General features: G+C 34.5%; 1 protein-coding gene across 1 annotated transcript in view; it reads right to left on the minus strand.

Moving 5' to 3' along the window:
• KHDRBS3 (KH RNA binding domain containing, signal transduction associated 3) overlaps positions 1-20,097 on the minus strand; it is a 164,443-nt gene that overhangs the window by 75,429 nt on the left and 68,917 nt on the right. The window contains exons 4-5 of the mRNA XM_045561489.1: positions 18,683-18,829; positions 7,519-7,658 (exon numbers count right to left, since the gene is read on the minus strand). Of these exons, the coding sequence (XP_045417445.1) occupies positions 7,519-7,658; positions 18,683-18,829 (287 nt within the window). The remainder of the gene's footprint in view (positions 1-7,518; positions 7,659-18,682; positions 18,830-20,097) is intronic.

Genomic DNA, 20,097 nt, shown 5'->3' on the forward strand with positions numbered 1-20,097 from the left:
TTAGGTGTTGGGGTAGAAAGATGGTGGGTAATGCTGGGTGAGAGGAGGAACAGAAAATAGTTGTCTCTAATCTAGCACTCCCCACTGAGTAATCCTTTGCAAAGAGTGCTCATTCCTTCATCCATCCACCCACTGGACTTTACTGGGTGGCTGCTGTGCACCAGGCCCTGTTTTGTGCAGTGGGAATGTAACAACAGGAAATAAGACAGGAGAATTTCTGAGAGATCTCCTGGAACTCAGATTCTAGTAGATTCGTACATTCAATAGAAGGTTAAAAATATATTTTTACTTAGGAAAGTATAACTGTTTCCTATAACTGTCCAACTTTTGTTATAATTTCCAATTACTAACTACTGAAGTTAATTTTTATCTTAAAACAAACCAAACTTAGAAAACCTTTTGTGAACTTGATGCTGTTAGATAATTTAAAATCTCTAACTTGATCCTTATCTAAAATTTTTCCTTGATGACAATTCTGTACATCTCTTGCCAATTTGCCTAGTAATTTTATAGCAGCCAATTTAACACTGCATTTTCCCATATATTTTAAATCTTGAAATGTGAGTTTCTTTAACTCAAGGCTTAAAATTAACGATTCTAAACCTTTATTTCAGTGAACATCAAAATTACATACCGGTTTTTATTCTAAGTACTGCATTAAACTTCAAAAGCTGAAATAATTTATGAATTTCAGAAAACCTTTTCCTTTATAAGAAAAGAAATTGATTCCTAATATATTCTGCTAACATTTAAAAAAATTATGCAATCAATAATGAATAAAAAAGGTTGGGTTATTATTACTTTTTAAACTACATGGCTCTTAATGATGATAAGTTTAGAAGATACTACTGTTTAAACAAACAAATATAAACACAGAAAAGTATAAAGTTTAAAATCTAAGCCCAGTTTTAACATGGTCCTTCAATATAAATTGATGAAAGCCTCCTTATAGGCAAAATATGTTATAAAATTTAGGCACCAGTTATGGGCAGAGGCAGGAGCATAGGGAAATGGTCACTCATTAGTTGGTAAGCAGAATATAATACATGACTGAAAAGAGAATTTATACAAATTCAGATTACCAGTCAAGTTCTCTTCAACCTCCTGAATCATTTCCATTTCCTGTTTCAGAGAATATGTTCATTACTTTCACTAGTTCTTCCAAACCTTTATATTTGGACCATGGCATCCACGCATATTTGTTTTATTGTCATTTTTAATTTCCCCCCCATGTTTATTTTGTTAGCTCAGAATTTCTTTAGGGTCCCTTAGGAACACTCTTATCTCCCTAGCAGCCTTTTATATATAGTGTGTCTTCCTCTGATGTTTCTGTTTATTTTAATCTTACCATTTTTTATCTTCCAGAAATATCTCTAAATTACTAATTTAATAAATTATAATACTTTATAAATTTTAAAGCATTCTTATTCAGTAATTTAGTAAAACTTTAGGGGAGAAGAAGGTGAAAGAACACGTATCTCTGGAAAGTGAGGCTCTTGATATTTAGTTTTTGAAAAAGCCCCACAGGTTCCCAAAACCTGAGAACCAGTGAGTTACCCATTGTTTTTTTAAGAACAAACTCAATTTTAGCAGCCTTCTATCCATATAGTATTTACGGTACAAAGGTGTTATGATTTTAGGCTTTTAAATAGTTCCTAAAAGCATATAATTGCAAGAAACAAGACAGCATAAATTAAAATATTTTAGTATTCTTTAAATTCACTGTTAGATGAGAGAAATGGAAAAGATAGGAAGCAGCTTTTCTGGGTGGCTGTGTGTGTGGCAAGTGGGATGGTAATCCTATTACATACGCATTTACTTCTCAGGAGAAATGTGTAATATTGGCAATGCTGTCCCCATTTGACTAAAGTGTAGAGAAGCAAAGTTGCTTTCCTATGCCACTTAAATAGTCAAGAGTGTCAGTGACATTTGAATTCAGATTTACCTAATTCTAAAGCTCTTTTCTATGAGATATCCTTCAGGGGCAAAAACAGATCTAAAGATCACCAAAAAACTGTTAGAACTGATAAATGAATTCAGTAAAGTTGCAGGATACAAAATCAACATACAAAAATAAGTAGCATTTATATATACCAATAGTAAATAATCTAAAAAAGAAATCAAAAAATGCTATACCATTTAAAAGAGCTACAAAAAATATGAAATAGCTAGGAACCAATTTAACCAAAGTTCTAAAGATCTAAAAAATAGGACCACCGTATGATCGAGCAATTCCACTACTGGGTATATATCCAAAAGAAAGGAAATTAATATATCAAAGAGATATCTGTACTCCCATGTTTATTTCAGCACTATTCACAATAGTCAAAATATGGAATCAAACTGAGTGGCCATCAATGGATGAATGGGTAAAGAAAATAGATAAATGAAAATATTCCATATAAAATCCAACATTATTAAGCCATAAAAAAGAATGAAATTCTGTTGTTTGTAGCAACATGCATGGAACTGGAGGCTATTATGTTAACTGAAATGAACCAAGCACAGAAAGACAAATATCACATGTTCTTACTCATGTGGGAGGTAATAAAAATGGATCTCATAAAGAGAGAGAGAAGACTAGTGGTTACCAGAGGCTGGGAAGGGGGTTGGGAGATGAAGGAGGAAAAAAAAAAAAAAGACTAAAAATGTATTTACCACTGAACTGTACACTTAAAAATGATAAAGATGGTAAATTATATATATCTATATAATATCTCAATGAAAAATAATAAAAAAATTAAAAAGAAAAATTATAAATAAGTGAGCTGATAGATATGTTAATCTGTTTGATTTAATCATTCCACTATGCAAAAATATATCAAAACATCACATTGTATACCAGTAATGTATATAAGTTGTCATTTGTCAATTAAAATAAACAAATGAGGGGGTGAGTGTATGCCTACATGATGAGTGCGTTGCACACCCTCTGGGGAATGGTCATGCTTGAAGGTGCAGACCCGGGGAGGTGGAGGGGGGAGGGGATGGAGGTATGACTACATGATGAGTGCCAGGTGCACTGTCTGGAGAATGAGAACGGATGCGCTTGGGACTCTGACTCGGGGGGATGGGTGGGACATGGAAAATGTATATAACCTAAACTTATGTACCCCCATGATGAGCTGAAATTAAAAAAAAATAAATAAATAAAATAAAATAAATAAATAAAATAAAATAAACAAATGCATAAAAATAGAAACTTTTAATTTCAGCAGTCAGTGGGCATGCAAATTAAACTGGCCAACATTCATTCAGTTCGATGCTAAATTCGAAGTACTTTGCCATTACTGCTATGAGTGATGAAAATATCATATGATACATATAATTTGTAGTGTTGAGTGGTGGTAAATGTATTCCCATTATAGCAGCAATTAGCAATTTCTTAGATTTTTAAAAACCTGACCTCCATTCATTTATTACTTCAGTGATTATTTATTGAATACACTCTGTTTCAAGACTGTGCTTAGACCCAGGTACAAAAAGCAAAAGGCACATCTCTTTACTATCAGCCTAATCTAGTCTGGAGATAAAACAAAATTAGTCACTACATTGCCACATGGTCCTAGTAACAGCAGAAATTAGTACAGGGTGCTAGATGCTCAGAAAAATAGTGCAATACCCAAACTGGAGTTATTACATGCTTTTGGTACAAGTATATCTCAAGAACTAATGTAAAATGGTCTAATACAATCCCTCTTCTGAGGCCTCTAGGAAGTGCTTACAAAGGTATGAATTGACATGTTTTTAACATCTGAGAACCCCTTTATTCTTTCTTTAAAGCTAGGATGGAGTTTTATTCATTTGCATCCAGTTTCTTCTATACTGGACCACTTTTAGCAATACTGTAATAATTACAGGGGAATAGCTTAAAAGCTCTTTGGCACAGCACATAACACAGTTCCTTATCAACCTCACAAGTGGTCAACTCCAACTACAATCAATTGCTACAAGTGCGTCCAAAGGAATTAATATGCAGGTAGTTAATTCAGAGCCATTTAGGAGTAATTATGCAGTCAGTCAATGAAGATTACCACCACTCAGGGTCCATTTAAAAGATCTGTGCTGCTTTCTTTAGCACAAATATGATTGTTCCTTCTATTAAATTGTTTATTACTCTACTAGCCAAAGCACTGGCTTTGTATATGTGTGTTTGGACTAAGACTACCAATTGATGATATACTAAGATTAAAACTTAAAATATAACTTTAATAATAAAGGTTTTGTTTTTCATTCCTATCTTGGCATTTCTTTCATCAACTGTTTTATTTCATCCTCTACTATTTCTAACTTTACATTCTTGGGAGATTTGAATTTACAGTGTTTGAATGACGAAGACATTATAATACTTTGGCTTTGGTTTATTTTAACATTTCTATATAGAAATAATTTCAGAAGGACTTCAGTTTTAATATTACATTTATATTCAGAGAAAATGCTTACAATAAATTTACTGATTTCAGCAAACATCTGAAGTATTATTTTTCAAATATAAAAACATAAAGATAACAAGGGATAGAAGAGCATGAACTTCAGATTAAGGCAAGTGGAGACTAATCTTGACTCCACCAACTAACTGCATAATACTTCAAGAAGATGTATAACTGCCATATTTCTAGTCTTACTTTCATCATTTATAAAATGCGGATAATTATAGTTTATATACAGTTGTTCTGAGGCACAGATATGAAATTTCTGGCACTCATGTGTTCTCAAAAAAATAGCCACAATATTCCACTTCTAGTTTAGCAACATAAGCTCCAATCAAACTAACCCTTGGATAGGTAACTCTAAACTTTGGCTAAAATATTAATAGAAAAAAAATCACTTGAAGGTACTAAACAATGATTAGAAGCAGGCAGATTCTAGAATACTACTGACACTTGGAAAAAGGTAGCTGGATGAGGTGCCTTCTTATGGCTTTAGCACGAGGACAGGCTACAGGAGGCACACAGAGAGGCTACAACTCTGATCAAAGACCCATGGTTTTTGTGGCCAGAAGAATCACAGATCAAAATTTGTAGCAACCACAGCTGCTGGAAAGTGAGGGAGGAACTGCAGAAAGAAGAGAACCAGAGCCATAAATTCTGTGTATGAACTCTGGCCAAATCTCTGGTGACCACTGAACCATAAATGCATAGGGCAGACTGCAAACATCCCTGAAAAGGATGAATGATATCAAATGAGATTTGAGCTGCTTACCAAGAAATACAGTTTGCAGTTTGAATCCAGTCAACCCGTCTACTAAAACAAACAGTTTTAAAAAATAAAATACACTCAACACTCTTGGGAAGAATATAATAAATTCCAGTTTTCACAGAATAACATTTATTCCAAAACAAACCATATTAAATAGCAGACAACAAATTAAACACAGCTTTCAAAAAATTTATAATGAATAAAAGAAAATAGGATAGTAATGAGCAAAAAGAAATCTCAGCAGAGAAATAAAAATTATTAAAAATCAAATGAGAATTTGATAACTGAAAAAATACAGTATCTGAAATAAAAGTATCACTGGATAGGCTTAATCACAGGATAGAAAATACAAAGAAAAGAGGAAGCTCAAGACAGACTGGTTTGGAAAACAGAGAAAACAGATGACAAAAAATGAACAGAGCCTCAGAGGCCTACAGGGCAATAATATAGAAGAGTTTCCCAAACTTTCTCAGTTCACAATATCCTTAGTATCTCAGTAGTTTCTTTCATGGTATTTACCCCAGGCCAAAAAAATAAGTAACAATTCTGGTAATTGAATTATGTGTCCCAAACAACTTCTATATATATTTCCTAACAACTTTGTAGCTGTTCGAAAAAAAATACATATCTATTGAAAGGAAATATTCCTTGATTGGAAGGTGTGTATCTGCTATGGCATCAATAAAGCACATATTATGAACACATACTATTTGCTTCATACATGTACAAACTAACAAACAAATATAAACTGGTAATGTAGGGCTAGGATGAGTTTGAAGAATTTCAAAAAAGTTTTTAAAATATATTTTTGTTCTGTTTGGCATATTTTGGTAAAATGTACTAGCTCCCATCACAATAAAGATAAAAGTAACATGGCAAATGTGGTATCAAGAATAATATTAGGACTCTCAAAATTATACTGTCCTAATCCCAGGAACCTGTACATGTTACCTGACTTAGAAAAAAGACTTTTGCAGATGTGAAAAAGAATCCTGATATGGAAAAACTACCCTGGGTCACTGAGGTGGGGCCCTAAACATAACCACATGTATCCTTGTAAAAGGGGAGGCAGAGAGAGATTAGAGACAGACAGAAGAGGAGATGGGAGTGTGAAGATGGGGGGATAGATCAGAGCGATGTGGCCACAAGTCAAAGAATACTGGTAGTCACCAGAAACTAGAAGGGACAGGGGAAGGATTCTTCCCTAGAGCCTCCACAGGGAGTGTGGCCCTCCCAACACCTTGACTTTGGATTAGTGATACTGATTTTGGACATATGGCCTCTGTAACTACGAGAGAATAAACTTCTACAGTTTTCAGCCACTAAATTTGTGGTAATTTATCATAGCAGCCACAGGATACCAATACAGCAGGTAAGTAACTTCTTATGATTGCCACTAAATTTAATGGGAGAAGAAATGGAAATGAAAGAGATTTATCACTTATAATGTGATGATGTTGAAATCATCAACAGCTACTCTATTAGTATTAGGTCTCCCTTAACAGATAAAATCTGCCCGTACCACACCCAGACCTATGTTTATTTTACATGGCAGTACCATTTATAACTACTGTGACACTGCTCTGATCAGTAATACTCAGTCGAGGAAGTGACTTTTTGTTTTCTCATATGAAGTTGGAGATACACAAGAATGCTATTTTAAATTATTTCAATATAAATTCTATCTAAAAATAAATTTATATGGTCACTAGGTTAATTGAAAAAAATTGTATTACTTCTTTCCAATGACTTAATAAAAATTCTGTGTCCCTGGCCCAGCTCAAGAATTTTAGATACCATAGAGCATTTGCAGTGACTAAAATGAAAACAGGCATTTGGACATACTCTTGGTGCCTGACACTGTGCTAAGCAATGGTAGTGTGGCCATAAACTAGTCTGAAGCTATACTCAGTGGGAAAACACAGGAGACCATTATTCCAATCTGCATATCAATGTTATTACTTACATTTAAAAAAGTCTTATTTTAACAAATTAAAAAATTAGTGCTATAAAAAATTAATGCTAAAATATATGTTTTTAGAAATAGGGTCTCAATATGTTGCCCAGGCTGCAGTGTAGCAGCTATTCACAGGGGCCATCACAGCACACTGTGTTCTCAAACTCCTAGCTTCAAGCAATCCACCTGCCTCAGCCTCCCAAACAGCTGAGACTACAGGTGTGTACCAACACGCTTGGCTGAATATAGGTTTGTACAGATATGTTGCTAGAGCTGTTTCTGGCTATTAATAAAGGAAACATTAAAACTGTTGCCAAGGTACTCTAAACTACAAAAAAAGTAAGTCAATTAATTACACCTACCTGGTTATTGTTGGGGTTGGTACACCTCTTGTACGCAAGGTAGGTTTTCCTCGAACCACTGGAACATCTGCATTTTCTGAACCACCATTTAAATATGTTAATTCCTGAAGCTGTGCTTGCCTAATCTCGTCATTATAGTCCTACACAAAAGACAGAAGATACCATAATTTGCCTCATATTAGAAATATAAAAATATTTTGAATAAAAAGCTAATAGTTTTTAATAGAAAAAAGGGTTAGGAGAATAGTTCAATTTACAAAACAAGATATGAGTTTGGTAAATTAAAAATGTGTCAGTAAATTTTTGTAAAAAGTGAAAAAAGAAAACAACAGTGTTTTTCCCCAAGCTAAAATTTTCTATAATCAGCCATTAACTCCTTTCCCTGGGAATACTTTCCAAGTGAAACATTTATAAAAAAATTAAAATACCGTATCACTGATACGTGGGCATTGTTATTTACAACTCAATTCAACTAGTAGTTATTGAGCACCTCTGATGTGCCACCTAACAGAAGACAAAGAGGAGTCAGCCATGGCCCCAGAAGCCCAGGACCTAGATCTAGCAAAAGAGGAGGACTTACATATAACAGGATAGCCTTCCTGAAACTAAGAACCACATTTATACATTCTTTCTGTACATTTCCATTTGTATATTGTACAAGTTATGAAATTCAACATTTCCAAAATTGAATATATAATCTTATTCCTGAAAACTTCCTCCTCTTCTTTCATCTGACATGACTGTCCGAATACCCGACTCAGAAACTTTGGGAGTCATCCCTGATGCCTCCCTCTTCCTTACTACCCTCAACTTCATTCAGTAATCATCAACAAAGACATGGAATAAATAAATACAAGTGTGATCTGCTCTATAATAAAAAGAAAGTTTAGGTCTAAAGGATCAAAAAGGAAAGTCATCTAACTCAGCTGTCAGTAGTAAGAGTGGGTTCTCTACACAGTGTCATCTAAGGAAGAGTGAGAACTATTAATAAATAATTACCAGAAGAGGGGTAGCAGTATATTCCACACAGAAAAAAAAACACATCTTTGAAAACCGAAAGTAATGTTGAGTACAGGGAACCAGAAGAAGTTCTATATAGCTGAATTGTAAAAACAACTGGGGGTGGGGACACGGGCTTAAAGTGGAAGAGAAAGCAGAGGTGAAATCACACAAAGCCTTAGGTCATTTTCAAGATAACCTGAAATGTTTAAAATTAAGGGTTCTGAGAAGCCTTTCATGATTTTAAGCTGAGTTGCATATTTAGGTTTATTTTCTGGAAAAAGCATTCTAGCATTATTAACTATAGACAACATAAGACTGAAAGCAGGGATCAAAACACCTCAAAACATATATGCTTCTCAAGTACACATGGAACATTTTTAAGAATAGATTATGTAACAGGCATTGCACAGGCCTCAATAATTTTAAAAGGACTGAAATCAAATAAAATGCATTTTCACATCATAATGAACTAAATTAGAAACCCATTAAAAAAGAAATTTATGAAATTCACAAATGTTAAAAATGAATAACATAATGAACATAACCATTAGATCAAAACAGAAACCTCAAGGAAAATTTAAAAATACCCTGAAATGAATGAAAATAAAAATACACCATACCAAAATTATAGAATGCATCCAAGACAGTGCTCAGAGGAAAATTTACACCTTTAAATTCCTATATTTAAAAAATAAAAGATTTCAAATCAATAACCTAAACTTTCACCTTCAGAAATAGAAAAGAAAAACTAAACTCAAAGTAGGAGGAAAAAATAACAAAAGAGCGGAAATAAATAAAATAGAAAATAATAGAGAAAAAGCAACAAAATCAAAAGTAGCTTATTCAAAAGAGGAATAAGAGAAGACTCAGGTTATTAAAATCAGTAATGAAAATGGGATACCACCTGAACTTTTCAGAAATAAGAAAGGATTGTGAAATAATATGGTAAACACCTGTATGGCAAAAAATTAGATAACTTAATGACATGGATAAATTCGTAGAAAGACAAAAGCTACCAAACTGACTCAAGAAGAAATAGAAAATCTGAACAGATAATGTGTGACATAAGAAGAAGTATATATTTGGTCTCTGTCCCAGGTTCCCTTCACAGAGATCCAAAACCTCTTGGAATCTGGTGAGTTAATAGAGGAGAGAGGAACACCTTTTATTATTCATAATAAGCCCCTTTCAATTACACCAGAGTTTATGTTAATGAGGTAACTCTTGGAGGATGGGGGCTGGTTGCCAGAAAGAGGAAGGAAAGATTAGAGGGGTTGGAAGTTTCAGCTTAACCTCTAGGGAGGGGAAAGGGATTGGAGATTGATGTAATCACCAATGGCCTATGATGCAATCCACCATGCCTAAATAATGAAGCCTCCATAAAAACCTTAAATGATGGGGTCTAAAGAGCTCCCAGATTGAGAAACCCATGTGCCAGGACGGTGGTGCATCCCCAGCTCCACAAGGATAGAAGCTCCAGCACTCCAGACCTTCACACCTTGTCCTGCGTATCTCTTCATCTGGCTGCTCATTTGTACCTTTATATAATAATGGCCTTTATAATAAACCAATAATAGAAAATGAATTATCAAACCCAAGGAGAGGTTTGTGGGAACTATCCTTATGTAGTCAGGTTGGTCAGAAGTACAGAAGGGCCTGGGACTTAAGGCATCTGAAGTGGGACAGTCCTGAGGGACTGAGTCCTTATTAACCTGTGAGGTCTGACGCTAACTCCAGATAGTGTCAGAATTGGAAGACATTGATAGGACACTGAGGTGCTGTCTGGAGAATTAAAGAATTGGTGGTGTGGGGAAAAACACACACGCACACACACACATTTGGTGTCAGAAGTATTGTGTGTAGAAAAACAGTTTATTTTTTAACAAGAATAAATACAAAATTAGTATTCAAAATGTTTCCTGCAAAGAAAAGCCTATGCCCACATGATTTCAATGGTGAATTCTAACAAACTTTTAATGAAATAGTAATACTAATCTTTTACATATTCTTCAAAAATTTAATAGAAAGGAACACTTCCTAACTCATTCAATGAAACCAGTATTGCCCTGATACAAAAACCAAAGACATGACAAGAAAAGAAAACTACACACCAATACCCTTAACAGTACAAATGTTAAAGCTGTCAAATAAGGAAAAATTAAGAAATCAAATGCAGCAGCATAATTTACACACAAGAACCAAGGAGAATTTACTACACGATTACAAGTTTGGCTTAACATCTGAAAATCAATTAATGTAATATAATAATAAGATAAAGGACAAAAAACACATGATCATTTCCACAGACAGAAAGAAAACATTTGACAGAAGAATCCAACACACTTTAATGATAAAAACACTCAACAACCTAGGAAAACCCACAGCTAACATCAAATTTAATGGTGAAACACTGAAAGTGTCATCCTAAGACAAGACAAAGATGTCTATTCTCACCACTTCTATTCAACATTGCACTTAAAGTTCTAGCCAGGACAATTATGTAACAAAAAGGAAAAATGGCATCCAGACAGGAAAGGAAGAGCTAAAACAATCTCTGCTCACAGGTGGCATAAACTTGTATACACAAAATCCTAAGGAACCCACAAAAAAAAATTGAGCTAATAAGTGAGTTTAGCAAGGTTGTAGGATACAAGAAAAATATAGAAAAATTAGTTCTATTTCTTTACACCAGCAATGAACAACCCAAATATGAAACTAAAAATCAGTTTCATTTACATCAGCATTAAGAATAGCATACTTAGGAATAAATTAACAAAGTAAAAGCAAGATTTATAAACCGAAAACTACAAAACATTGTTGAAAGAAATTTTAAAAGATCTAAGTAAATGGAAAGATACCCAATTTTTACAGACAGAGGACTTAACGTTATATTGTTAAGACAGTAATACTCTCCAAACTGATTTACAGAGTCCACGAAATGTCAACCAAGATCCCAGCCTGCTTCTTTACAGAAAATGGACAAGCTGATTCTAAAATTCATACGGAAATGCAGTGGACCCATAGTAGCCACAACAGTCTTTAAGAAAAACAAAACTGGAGGAATGGCATGTTCCCATTTCAAAACTTACTAGGAAGCTGTAATAATCAACACTGTGTGGCAATGGCATAAGAGATAAACATAAATATCAATGAAATGGAGGTCAGGAGCTCAGGCATAAGTTACGGTCAACTGATTTTTAAGTAGTTTCTTTCACAACTGGTACTACAACAACTGGATAATCATATAAATGTAAATAAACTAATAAATGAATGAATGAATGAATAAATAGAGTGGGACCCCCTACTTCATTCCATATACAAAAATTAGATAAAAATAAATCAGAGACCTAAATGTAATAGCTAAAACTATAAAACCCTTAAATGAAAACATAAGGAACAAATCTTTACAAAGCAGACTGAAAGGTGTGGCAAGAAACTGAGAAAGGTAAGAAGAAAATTATATTATAAAAGCCCCAGGAAGTCAGTGTTGTATTCACATTCCTTCAAATAGCCAAGTCCTAATTCCCTGGGATTCACTAACAATAAAACCACTACTGACTTCAGGAACCCTAATTTTGGTGAAAGGTGGAGCTGGAATCCATTTCAGTGGGATGAAGAGTAAATGGCAGTAAGTCATAGACACAGTAAAGGCAGGATGCTTCTTCCTGCTGTATGGCTACAAAGAAGGGATAGAAAGTGTCATAGTTTGAAGGGAGGAAAGGAGGATTTTAAGACAGGACAAACATGAGCATATTTGAGTGTGAATAGAAGATTCAGGAGACAGTTCCCTGAATTATTCATAATTTACAATTAAAAATATGAAAGGATAATTTAGAGGCTTTATTGAAAAATACTGTCTCTTTTCAAAACCAGACCACAAAAAATGACTTGAAATTTGTAGTAGAAAGCATTGTGGAATTGCAAAAATATAATATCAACTACAATCAAAAAAGAAGCTGAAATCATAATCAGTTAAAACACTTGCAAAGTAGAAGGGAAGACAAAGGATGACCAATGCGAGTCACTGTGATTAACAGGAAAGGCTAGGATTGGGTTAACACTTTATTGTAAATATAGATTCTTTCCCTGACTTATTTGGGGTATAGTGACCTCAGAGGAGTCATTTCAATCTTTCTGTTGTTATTTCAACATCTCTAAAACAACCTTATTAATATGTTCTCAACCACTTTACTTAAAATGCATGAAGATTAATAAATGATTTGTGAAGCACATTCTAAGTGAATGATTTGTAAAGCTCTAAATAAAGTGTGTTACATAAATGCTAAATATTTGCCCCGCTGGAAAGTTCTAGGAGGTGTGATACTAAATCGTATGTGGTCAAAAATAGATTCAGTGAAAAAGAACATGGCTGAGGCCCTATTCAGAAACACCATTAAAAAACATTTTTTTTAAAAAAGCATTGCTCTAAATAAGATTAGATGATTATAACAGTATCACAAAAACTATAAAGTCCATTTAAAATATCATCTTTACAAAACTGTATCTTAAAATAGAAACACAGTGTAGTAGAAAAAAATACAGAATTTGAGTCAATCACATCTGAGGATAAAAGTGAATTTAACCAACTGAACTTAGCAGCTAAGTCATTTTACATAATTTTTAAAAATTTCAGGTGACTGTTTCTTCTAATATCAGATGGATAACGTTGATATAATCATTACAGTTACAATTTTCTTGGTCATTGAAATAATGCTTTTGAATCAATAGAGAAACCAATCATTGATGACAGTTTACAGATCTATTTTTATAATTTTACATTTTGAATTTCATTTTAACTGCCCATCTGAAAGTAAAACTATTTCAACATTAATATTAACACCATTACTAATTGTGAAGGGTTAGAAAGGCAATTAGAATTCTAATTAAATATATGTAAGTAGTACTTTCCTATCCAGTGACTTTAGAAACTATTTAAATATACGCTAGCCTGGAGAATGGGAAAAAAAATTAAACGAAATCATTAAAAGTAATACATTAAAATTCAGTGGGTCCTCTGCCAGAAATGTACTTTTCAGATATATTTGCTAAAATATGCCAATATTTATGCCCACAGTTAATCCTGAGACCACTGTTTGCATTATAATCTATAAGAAATAACCTCAATGTTCATTATTTGAGGACCAATTAAATAAATTCTGGAACATGCATATAATGAAATATTATGCAGGCATTAAAAAGAATGAAGTGAAACTACGTATAGGCTCATATAGTCAAAAGTCCAAAATGACTTAAGTTAAAAAAAAAAAGGTACTAAGAGGACATGGGACTTTTGGTATAGCTAAGTGAGGAACTCAGCAAAGCCTCTCCACAAAAAGCAACAACAAAAATGACAAAATGGTTCAACCATTTTAGGAGTCTGGAAACTGACTAAAGATATACAACAAATTGAAAATACAATAAATATATTCATAAAAAATTACTATATTTCTGTTAAGAAAAGTGAGAATCAGTGACCTTCCTGCCTGGGGTTGCTGCCAGTCCTCCTCCCCAGCCCACCTGGTACACTACTCTCACTAGGGCAGGGAAAGCCATGAAAACCCAAAGCTTTGTTGTAGGAAGGATTGGCTTAATTTGGAATAAAATGTGAAAAACTCCACGCCCAGCTGCAAAACAGAGCAATTCTGGCAGCAAAGGCATAGGAAAGACCTGTGAATCGGCAAGCCTAACACTGCATCTTAGGTGAGGGCAAGCAACAGGTCAGCAGACTAGCCAGACATTTAACAGGGGGGTTCGGGAAACGAGACAGCCATGGAGGGCCTCGGTAAGCTCTCCACGTGCCTCTGGCTGAATGGAAGCCTATGCACGAGTACAGTGAAGAACGGAAGGTGCCAAGGCCCTGCACCCTCCCTTTCCTGATGGTAAGGCTGGGCACATGCAGAGGAGACATAGGAATCCGGGCGGAAAGTAAAAGCCAGGACAGACGTGAAAACAGTCTCCTTTGGACACAGTCCCCAGTGCACACAAGGCCCTATCAGCGGAGGACAGAAGCCTCACTAACTCAGGTGTGTGAACAATGCCGACACAGAGAACACTCCTAGCTGGCCAGGCTTAAACATAAAAGTAGAAAAAACATTAAGGAGAGATATTATTAGCTGTAACCATGAGGGAGACAGACTCCACAGATCTAATCTAACTAAATTATTAAAGAAACAGAAGACAAAAAAAAAAAAAAGAAAGGAACACCACCACCTTGTAAAGAAAACACATCATATTCCTGATTTGCTACATTATCTAAAATGTAGAGTTTTCAACAAAAAACTAAGAGATGTAAAGAAATAGGAAAATGTGACATATACTTAGGGAAATTAAAAAAGCAGTACAAAGAAAATATCTTGGAGAGGGCCCAGATGTTGGACCTGCAAAAAAAGAGATTAAAGAAAGTACAATAACTGCAATGCCCTGCTCCTCTCCTTCACTAAAAGAGCTCAACGGCAGAGGTAAGGTAGAAGAATTACTGAAGTTGAAGATAGGTATAATTTTAATTAAAATTATCCAGTCTGAGGCACACTGGGAAAAAAGGATGAAAAAAAGTGATACTCAGCCATCTACGGGATGTTAGCATGTATACCAACACACATAGCACAAATGGCGGGAGGGAAGGCAGAAAAATGTAAAGAAATAATCACTGAAAACTTCCCACATTTAAAGAAAAACATACACCTATAGATGCACAGAGCTTAGCCAACAAGATAAACATACACATCGAGGCATATTCTCACTTATAAGTGGGAGCTAAATAATGAGTACACACAGAAATAGAAAGTGGAATAAATAGATACTGGAGACTCAGAAGGGCAGGAGGGTGGGAGTGTGGGAAGGAAGTGCGGGATGAGAAATCACCTATTTGGTACTATGTACTCTAATTCGGTGATGGTTGCACAAAAAGCCCAGACTTCATCACTACACAACATACCCATATAACAAATCTGCCCATGTACCACATAAATCTATAAAAAAAAACCACATCACAGCTAAATTGATGAAAACCAAAGGCACAGAAAGTCTTGACAGCAACAAGAGAAAAACAACAGATCATGTACAGGAGAACAACAAAATGATTAATTACTCTCCTGTCATCAAAAATAATGGAGGCCAGAAGGTGACAGTGGCATATTCAAAGCACTGGAAACAAACAAATGAACAAAACACAAAAAATTGTCAACTAAGAATTATATAATCTATCCTTTAGAATGTAGGTGAAATAAAGACACTCCCAGAAAAATAAAACATTTTTTTTCTAGCAGATCTTCGTTATAAGAAAGTCTTTCAGGCTAAAAAGAAATAACAACGTATGGCAACTCTATCCACAGGAAACGAAGAACACCAGAAATAGCAAATGTGTAGGTTAATATAAAAGATTCTAGAAAAAAAATGTACTGTAAATCAATACCCCCATAATTATAGATGCAAACCCCCTTAACAAACTATTAGTAAACCATATCCAGCAACATACAAACAAGATTATATACCATGACTAAGTGAGATTTTCCCTCAGAATGCAAATTCGGCTTCCTATTTGAAAATCAACTAATGTAATACATTATTATTAAGGAGAAAAAAAACCCCACATGATCATCTTAAACAGGCAAAAAAGTATTTGGCAAAATCCAGCAACCATGCATACACCATTTATTCATGATACAAACTCTCACCAACTACGAACAGAAGAGAATTTCAACATGGCAGCAATAAAAAACCCACAGTAATGGTGAAAGACTGAATGCTTTCCTCCTAATTTCAGCAAAAATACTGCATTGGAGGTTCTAGTCAGTGTAATAAGAAATGGAATGGAAACGAATAAAATGGAATAGAATAGAATAGCACAGTATAACATAAAAAGATTAAAGGCATCTAGATTGGAAAGGCAGAAGTAAAACCGTCTATTCACAGATGACATGGTCCTGAATGTCATCAAATCCTAATAATCCACTAATTAGGATTCCATTAAATAATCTTAATGATTCTATTAAAAAACAGCACACTAGAACTAATAAACATGTTCAGCAAGGTCATAAGTTTAAGTAAAAGATCAATATATAAAAGTCATTTGCATTTCTATATACAAGTAACCATCTGAAAATGAAATTTAAAAACAATTCCATTTACAATAGCATGAAAAGCATAGGATATTTACTAATACATTTTATAAAAGAAATGCAAGGCTTTTCTTTTTAGAGAAATAAAAGAATATCTTTTTTAAAAAGTGGAGAAACATTTCACCTTCATGATTGGAAGACTCAAAACTGTTAAGATGAAATTTATCCCTAAATTGATCTACAGATTTAATATAATATCTATCAAAAACCTAGCAGGATTTTTTGGTAGACATTAACAAGCTGATCCTAAAATACATATGGAAATGCAAAGAAGCCAGAATAGCCAAAACAATTCTGAAAAAGAACAAAGTTGGAGCAATTATACAACCTGAATTTCCAAATTTACTTAAAGGCTAAAGTAATAAATACTGACATTAAGGACAGGCATATAAATCAACAAAGAATCCAGAAATAAACCCTTATATTCATGTTCAGTTAATTTTCGACAATGGTAAGGCAATTCAATGAGGAAATGTTTGTCTTGTTTCAACATATGGTGCTAGGACAACTGGATATTTATGTACATAAAGACAAACTTAGATCCTAACCTCACACCTTACATAAAAATTAACTCAAAATGGAGTAGGGACTTAAATGAGAGAATACTAACAAAGCATTTAAAAGGAAACAGTAGAAAATCTCTGTGACCTTGGTTAGGCAAAGATTCTTTTGGGAGCCCAGATTCAGGGTGAGGGAAATTAGATTCTACCTCTGGGTGGAGGACTGTAAAGGTCCTGGGATAGAAGGTACCACTGCAGCCATCTTTGGAAAATAGAACCTGTCCCACCTGGCTAGATCCACACTGCATGCCCACTAGAACATAAACCTCTCCTTAATTGTTGTCTTGCCATAGTTGCAATGTTGTAGTCATTTATATGAATATGTGGTTCATTATCTGACTCTCCCATTAAACTATAAACTCCACAAGGGCAGAGATCTTGTCTTCTATAGTTCACATGTACCTATCACATAGTAAGTTCTTAGAAGTTTTGTTTTTAAACTAAATGAATAAATGGACTGTCATATTTGCTTGGAAATATGACAGGAAAATATTAACCATTTTCAGCTCTCAGGTTATTAAATACTTAATGCAATTCCATGTCCCAGCTTTTTGAAGGCAATCCTGAGTTAAAATATCCTTTCCCTAATAAATGTAATAGTTGTTTTCCTCAAAGATAATATCATCACAATACATGTGCTACAGTATGTAAGTCAATCTACCAGAACAACCTAAGATCAGTGAAGACACAGTTTTATCCCAGAGTTTGGCAGATGTCTCAGCTTCTCTAAAATAAATTGTCTACAGAGCCAAAGTGCTGAATGCTTTCATTTTTATCAAGAGCATACAAATCACATAAAAAGAGTCTGTAATTTAAAAAATTACAGTAACTTTTGTAACAGAGGTAGAGGAGTATTCCCTTTAAATTATCATATTCTTAGCAATGTCAAGGTGTCTGAGAGGGTTAAAACAGACTATCAATTGTTTGTCAGATGCTAGTTACATATTTAGCTAGCAATAGCCCTTCTCTGTGCTTATTATGGTTATGTCTTTCATTGCATTTATCACATTGTACTGAAATCATCTGTTGATGTTCCTCCTTTCTTCTAAGTTACATATTCCTTGAGGGAAGGGACAACTTTTATTCACATCTGCATGCCCAACACCAAACGCGATGTTCAGCACATGGAAGGCACTAATAGATTTGTGTGAAGAACAATGGGTCTGTGAAGTGTTTTCAGTGTCACATAAAATCTTAGGACTTGAAGTCCCAAATCTGAACTAGTGATTGTGCTCTGCAAGACTTTTAGCCATAACACCTCAGCTGTAAAATTTAATTTCTCTAAAACTCCAACACCTCATAGATTTAGGAATAACGCCAAGTAATTCACAGGGACACTTATGAGGTTTACTTGAGGTGATGTACATGGAGCTTTAACAGATAAGGAGCTATGCAAATCACAATCACTGACAACAATTATCAAGGATTAAAATAAAGAAAGGACTTTTAAAGTACAAGTTAACTATCAAGAAAAACTGTACTAACAGGGATGAGGAACTTTTTGATTTCTTCCAAAGCATGTCCCATCCGAGCATAAGCTTCTGCAGGTGGAGCAAACACTTCAATGAGAACGTGGAGATCATCATTGAGGTGGAAGTACTTTGCTTCTCCACTTTTCCTCAACTCTTCTTCCTGAAAAAAAAAAAAGAAAAATCACATTTAAAAATGCATCTTTATAAGAAAAGAAAAAGAAAAGAAAAACCGTCCAAAGCTTATTTGGCATGTGGTTATCGTAGAAGGTTCACCCAATAGCAAACACCACCCTAAGGAAAAAGGTTAAAGCTATAAATCTGATGCTGACATCCCCAGGCATTTATAAACATGCCAATGGCTTCCTACTGTGCTGGAATAAAGTCTCCTTTCCTGACGCTGGTCTACAAGGAGCTCCACGGTCTCCCCACTGCTGCCTGCTGTGGTGCCTTCGCCTTCCCATCTCTGCGTTTGACTCTCTGTAGCTGCTCCACAGGCCTCTGCTGTGTTTCTTAACCCGGCGAAGCTCCCAAGTATGCTTATGCACTGGCTATGCTATATGCCTGTGATGCTATTTCAAAGCATTTATCACTATCAAAATACCTAAAATACCGTATTTTTTACTTGTCTATTTTCAGTTTTCCCTCACTGGAAGGTGATCAGCATGAAACAGAAAGTGTGATTGTCTTGTTTGGTGATACATTCTTCATGTCTAGAGAAGCGCTTGGTATACAGCAGACGCTCAACAAATATTTGTTGAATGAGTGATTAAACATTACTCACTCATTTCTATGAATGAATTATTTGCTCATTCACATATTCATTCAAAAACCATTTCTACATGTCAGGCACTATATGCTGAGACTAAAACTGAATAAAATAAATGAAAGGGTTTATTACATGATTTTACATAATTATGATAAAGGTTTTTAAACTTTTATATTTTGGTTTACATAAAGAAATTCAGCAGGAAATGAAGATGGGGGGGAAAAAGATTTTTAAGAGACTACTGATTTTGCTCTATTGACTTTTCCTAACATTCAATTATAGGTCCAGATTTCGAGAATCTGGGTCATCTATTAGTCTTTGTTTCCAATATTAAAATCAGACAGATTAAGATTAGTAGGAACCTAAAACTAGAGTGATTTCTAAAAGGTAGAAAATCTTCTTAGCCTCTTCAAAAAACCTATCCCATAAGAGATATAATGCCAGGAGTTCCTGGCAACACTATCTTTTAATTCCACTATTATCCAAGAGGCCAACAATGCTAATGCTACAGGCATATGCACTGGAAGGATTTGTATCATTATATAATTCCATAGAGTGAGGAGTTATCACCAGACTATACCACAGGTTTATGATGAGAGGCAGAATAGTGTTTAGGGAAAAACACACACTTTGAAGTTCTATATTCAAATCCCAAATCCAAC

Source organism: Lemur catta, chromosome 9 (assembly GCF_020740605.2).
Source record: "Lemur catta isolate mLemCat1 chromosome 9, mLemCat1.pri, whole genome shotgun sequence".
NCBI classification, from domain to species: Eukaryota; Metazoa; Chordata; class Mammalia; order Primates; family Lemuridae; genus Lemur; species Lemur catta.